The sequence below is a fragment of the Gekko japonicus genome, unplaced genomic scaffold (assembly GCF_001447785.1).
Source record: "Gekko japonicus isolate JY-2015 unplaced genomic scaffold, Gekko_japonicus_V1.1 scaffold4011, whole genome shotgun sequence".
Lineage (NCBI taxonomy): Eukaryota > Metazoa > Chordata > Lepidosauria > Squamata > Gekkonidae > Gekko > Gekko japonicus.
The window spans coordinates 89,705-95,932 of record NW_015165358.1 but is presented as its reverse complement, the minus strand read 5'-3'; the positions used below and the strand labels follow the sequence as shown (position 1 = coordinate 95,932).

Sequence of the window (6,228 nt, the reverse complement as noted above, 5' to 3'; positions counted from 1 at the left end):
GGAGCGGAAGAACACCAATTGATGGAGAAGGAGGATACATATTCAGATGTGAAAGAGAACTCTGAATATTTGGATGCACCAAGGAAGGAGGAGAGAAAACGCCCACCTAAAGGAAGGAATAATTCTGGTCTTTTACAAAGAAATGATTCTCTACAGCAAAAATGTCAACGAGACAACAGAAATAAGTGCACTGCAAGCAGGGAAAATTTCACTGAAATATCAGATATTAATATTCAACAAAGGAAGTGTAAAAGAAAGAAAATATATGACTGTCTGGAGTGTGGAAAAAGTTTCAGGCAGAGAGTGCACCTTACTTCCCATGAAAGAATTCACACAGGGGAGAAGAAGTATAAATTCCTGGAGTGTGGGGAAAGCTTCAGTCACAGTTTCAGTTTTCCTTCCCATGAAAGAATTCACACAGGGGAGAAGAAGTATAAATTCCTGGAGTGTGGGGAAAGCTTCAGTCACAGTTTCAGTTTTCCTTCCCATGAAAGAATTCACACAGGGGAGAAGAAGTATAAATTCCTGGAGTGTGGGGAAAGCTTCAGTCACAGTTTCAGTTTTCCTTCCCATGAAAGAATTCACAAAGGGGAGAAACCATATGAATGCCTGCAGTGTGGGAAATGGTTCAGGAAGCGTTCACACCTTACTTCCCACCAAAGGACTCATACAGGGGAGAAGAAATATAAATGTCTGGAGTGTGGGGAAAGCTTCATTCAGAGTAACAATCTTAGTTCCCATCAAAGAATTCACACAGGGGAGAAACCATATGAATGCCTGGAGTGTGGGAAAAGTTTCCGTTGGAGTACAGTCCTTACTTCCCACCAAAGGATACACACAGGGGAGAAACCACATAAATGCCTGCAGTGTGAGAAAAGGTTCAGGAAGCGTTCACTCCTTACTTCCCACCAAAGGAGTCATACAGGGGAGAAGAAATATAAATGTCTGGAGTGTGGGAAAAGCTTCATTCAGAGTAACAATCTTAGTTCCCATCAAAGAATTCACACAGGGGAGAAACCATATGAATGCCTGCAGTGTGGGAAAAGGTTCAGACATCGTTCAAACCTTACTTCCCACCAAAGGATACACACAGGGGAGAAACCATATAAATGCCTGGAGTGTGGGAAAAGCTTCAGTCACCGTGGAAGCCTTACTTCCCATCAAAGAATTCACAAAGGGGAGAAACCATATGAATGCCTGCAGTGTGAGAAAAGGTTCAGGAAGCGTTCACACCTTACTTCCCACCAAAGGACTCATACAGGGGAGAAGAAATATAAATGTCTGGAGTGTGGGAAAAGCTTCATTCAGAGTAACCATCTTAGTTCCCATCAAAGAATTCACGATGGGGAGAAACCATATGAATGCCTGCAGTGTGGGAAAAGGTTCAGACATCGTTCAAACCTTACTTCCCACCAAAGGATACACACAGGGGAGAAACCATATAAATGCCTGGAGTGTGGGAAAAGCTTCACTGTGAGTTGCAGTCTTATTTCCCATCCAAGAATGCACACAGGGGAGAAACCATATCAATGCCTGGAGTGTGGGAAAAGCTTCACTGTGAGTTGCAGTCTTATTTCCCATCCAAGAATGCACACAGGGGAGAAACCATATCAATGCCTGGAGTGTGGGAAAAGCTTCCGTTGGAGTTACAGTTGTACTTCCCATCAAAGAATTCACACAGAGGAGAAACAATACGTATGCCTGCTGAGTGGGAAAAGGTTCCATCGGAGTGGAGGTCTAACTTCCCACCTAAGGACACACACAGGGGAGAGGAAATGTTTCACACTCATGATTTTAATTACATTTATGAATGTTTATGCATTATGTCTTTTCATAACCTTTGTAACGTTCACTGCTCAGGAACAGTTCAGAACCGCCCGTCAACGCTGACAGTTCATTAGTGTAACTGAAGAAATAGGAGATTTATTTCTCTGGAATTACAAACAACATCTATTTTGTCTTACAACACTTGCTTTGAGAATTTAATGGCAGCTATCATGTATTTGTTTTATTTGGAGGACAATCGTATATTGAAACTCAAAAGTGTCACCTCTACCAATAGGGTCTAATCAGGCTTTCTACTGGTGGCTTCCAACCAGAAAAGACCTTATATTTGGCGAGCATATCACGTGTGCCGGGCTCCCCGTTGTACATAGCCTATCATGTTAAAAACTGACTTCCCTAAATCTTAGATAATTGTAATGCTTACATATTTAGCTAAGTCTGAGAAATGTTAGCAGGCCTGATTTTTGTTGCGTGCATTTTTCTGTAGCTGTATGATTAACTTTCACCTGTTCATCAGATTCGTGCCCAATACAAAGAGCATGCTTTATTTTAAATAAAATCATTCTCTCTAAGAAGTACACTGTTTGTTCTACTGACGGAAGATCTGAAGTCTGCCCTCAAATATTTCACTGTACTGGAAGAGATGAGTCTCTCATAAAGTTTGCTCACTTAAACCCGAATGGGTCATTCTGCTTGAATTGGTGTTCTTATCAGGCTCAATTCAAACTGATGGGCCATCACATACAATGCCCATCACAACCTGGGTCCCTCATACCTGCTGTATAATGGTTTTAGCATTGAACGTGACATGTTGATGCTTATGCTTGGTTTCAGGACTTTCCCCCCAGATTTTCTGCTCGTTTTCTGATTTTTTTTTTATAAACCAAACTTCTATTGGTGTAGTGGTTAAGTGCGTGGACTCTAATCTGGGAGCCGCTCTGAGACTCCTTTGGGTAGTGAAGGGGCAGGGTATAAATCCAATCGCTTCCTCCTCCTCCTCCTCTTCTTCTGTATTGTTTTCTGAATGTTGCTGTAATACCTACCCTGCTACATGCAACTGGGGCTGCTACGACAGAAAAGCTTGCAGCACAGGGAAGGGGAACCAGCCCCTCCCCATGATCAGGCCCTCAGGGGAAGCTGGGGCAGAAAGAGGGGGAAGGCTGAAGAGGAGATGATGCCGTTCCCCGGGAACCCAGAAAAAGTGCCACTGGTCAGCCTGGCGGCAGAAGGCAACTGGTTGTTCTCAGTGTCCCTGGCAAGGAAAAGGGGCGTTGGAGACATGATACGCAAGCCCCTGCAGCAGCAGAAGTGCCGGGGGCCATGCAACGGAGAACAGCCCCTGACTGAAGGGTCATGGCCTGGAGTCAGCAGCAGCAGAAGAAGAGATTGGATTTATACCCCACCCTTCACAACCCAAAGGTGTCTCAGAGCGGCTTACAAACTCCTTTCCCTTCCCCTCCCCACAACAGACACCCTGTAAGGCAGGCGGGGCTGAGAGAGCTCTTGACAGAACTATGGCTTGTCTGAGGTAATCCAGCCAGGTGCAAGTGGAGGAGTGGGGAATCAAACCCGGTTCTCCCAGATTCGAGTCTGCGCACTTAACCAGTACACCAAACTGGTTTCACCCCTGCGGCCCCCATCTTTTCCCCTTGGGACATCTATGCCCATGTAAGAGGGTTGGGCCATAGATAGTAGCTGTGCAAATTCTCCAAATCGTTCTCCATAAAAATAGAAATATAATTAATAAGGTTTATAAATTGGTCTAATTTCTAGAATAATTTTAGCCTAGGAAACATTTAAATTAGCCAACAAACCTGGCTGCAAATATCCCATTCGTCAGGATGTGTCTCACTTCCATCAAAGGTAGTAGTCAAATTACAAACAGCTAACTTTACATCGTTATGTAGTAAAAACCCAGGGATGATGCAATCGCCCACATGCATTACCAGGGGTCATTTCGTAGAAAAAGAGGTGCACGAGCTCATTAGCATAACTTATTAGCATAACTTATTTGCATATGCCACACCCCCTGACATCACCGGAAGTGTGTTTTGGATTGCTAGCTTTGGGGGGAACACGCAAATCGGCCCTCACAGAGGAGAGAGAGCTTGTACCTGAAGGCGGGCTGGGGGGGGGGGCTCTGCAACTTACCTGGCTGCTTCTTGTTCCTCGTGGCCTGACTGAGGGCTGCTGGGAACAGGGGGAAGGGCTTATTGCATGTGCCCGCCCCCTGAGCTCCTTATTGCCGGAGTGCCGCTCCTGTGCGCTCCCGCAGGAAATGACCCCTGTAGCATTACAGAATGCTATTGCCAAGGAAAAGATTACAAGGTGGGAGGGGGTGAAGAGGGGAGAGAGAGAGAACACAAAGGGGGGTGGGCCCGGAATCACAAGGTCAGCACAACGAACTGCAGAATGGCAGGTGCATTTTTTCAAAGGCAGCAAGTCCAATGTAAGAGGGGTGCCATCTTCCAGACGGGGTCTGGAGACCTCCCAGAATTACAAGTGAACTACAGACTACAGAGATCATTTCCTCTGGAGAAAACACAGCCCCATTGAGGCTGAGCTCTACAGCCCGCGGAGGTCCTTCCCCTCCCTTTCTGCCCTCCCTGGTTCCCAACCCCAAATCTCCAGGAATCTCCCAAGCTGGAGATGACAACCCTACTACGTAACTCACTGTACCGGCTGGGGCAAGAATGCAAAGGTTTCCTTTTGGGGGGGGGAAACCTTTAAAAACGCCTCCTGAAACCGCAGCAGGAGGAGGGGATTTTAAACAGGGCTGCCCTCCAGAGAGGACCCCGACTCTGTGCTGCAGTTCTTGGGGGGGGGGGGCTTCTCCAGGGGAAAAGTGGTGGTTTTTCAACACAGGCTTTTCAGTTTTCTTTCCAGGATTCTTTCCTGTCAACGGAACAGTTTCCTCTGGTGTCAGGCGTCTTCAGGGCCCTTCCGACAGAAAGGCAGCGTTCAGAAAGGACATAAGAAACAAAAACGAAGGAAGCCGAGTCCTGCCCATCTATCAAAGTGATGGACTGACAAGGCTGCTCATAGGTGCCAAAAAAATAGGATTTCCAGATCCAGGTTGGGAAACTCCTGGAGATTTGGAGCTGGGGCCTGGGCAGGAGAGGGGCCTGTGTGGGGTGGCATTCCATAGATCCCCCCCCACCCTCCAAAAGCCTCCTTTTTCTCCAGGGGGAACTGATCTCTGTAGTCTGGAGAGGAGCGGTCATTCCAGGGGATCCCCAGGGCCCACCTGGAGGCTGGCATCCAGATAGGAAACCCCTCTTCATGATTATCATAGGGATTTTTGAAATCTTCACCCCTTTAAAATAGGCCTGACGTTTTGCGGAGGGAAATCATAGTTCATTCTATTCATTTGCCCTTTTCTCAGAGGCTCTGCCTGCATTTTCCCTCCTGGCTCAGAAGAAAGAAGAAGAAGAAGAGATTGGATTTATACCCCACCCTTCACTACCCAAAGGAGTCTCAGAACGGTTTAGAAACTCCTTCCCCTTCCCCTCCCCACAACAGACACCCTGTGAGGTAGGTGGGGCTGAGAGAGTTCTGACACAAACTGCTCTTTTTCAAGAACAGCTCTGACAGAACTAGGGCTTGCCCAAGGTCATCCAGCAGGTGCAAGTGGAGGAGTGGGGGATCAAACCCGGTTCTCCCAGATTAGAGTCCAACACCTAACCACTACACCAGGAAAGGGCTGAAATGCTCTCTAAGCAGGGGTTGTTGGGGGGCGGGGCCTTTTTATGGGTGGCCCTTCTCGCCAGGGTGGTGTCCCAACACCTTTTTGGAGGGGGAGTCCCAATTCCTGAGTTGGGAACAGTGTTCCCTCTAAGCTGAGTTAGTGTGAGCCGGCTCACAGTTTTTTTAGCCTCCGGCTCACACATTTTTGTTTTCGCTCAGGAAGGAGGGCTCCAGAGCAAACGGATTTGTGCAGCAGCCCAATCGCTCGCTCACAACTTGAATGCCAGTCGCTGACAAAGTAGAATTTTTGCTCACGGGACTCCACAGCTTAGAGGGAGCATTGGTTGGGAATGGTGGAGATCACAGTGCCACCCTTACAGATCAGTCCCACCACCCTTTTCCCTTTTCCAAAATGAGCCCTGTCTCGAAGGGTTAAAGAGAGAGAGCCGCAGTCGTAGAGAGGCACACGGGGGGGGGGGGGGCGGGGGGGGGGGGGGGTGGCAGCCATTGCCGCCGCCTCCTCCGGCGCTCCTTGCAAGAAAGCGCCTCTGAATCGGCTCGAACGGCTGGGAGGGAGTCTGGTGAGCTTACAGAGCTTTTGGAGGGGCAAAATATAGGTCGGGGGCTGCAGTGCAAGAAGCAAAGCAGAGAGAAAGGAGGGGGAATGTAGCAGAGGGTGAAAGGGAGCACACACACCCTCCCCCAGTTTCTGCCTTGCCTCCTCTGGCTCCCCCCCCCCCACCCCCCCCCCCCGCC

At 48.2% G+C, this 6,228-nt stretch overlaps 1 protein-coding gene across 1 annotated transcript in view; it reads left to right on the top strand.

Moving 5' to 3' along the window:
- Positions 1-21: 21 nt before the first annotated feature.
- LOC107109895 (zinc finger protein 91-like) overlaps positions 22-6,228 on the top strand; it is a 51,612-nt gene continuing 45,405 nt past the window's right edge. The window contains exon 1 of the mRNA XM_015410602.1: positions 22-1,695. Coding sequence (XP_015266088.1) covers positions 22-1,695 — 1,674 coding nt within the window. The remainder of the gene's footprint in view (positions 1,696-6,228) is intronic.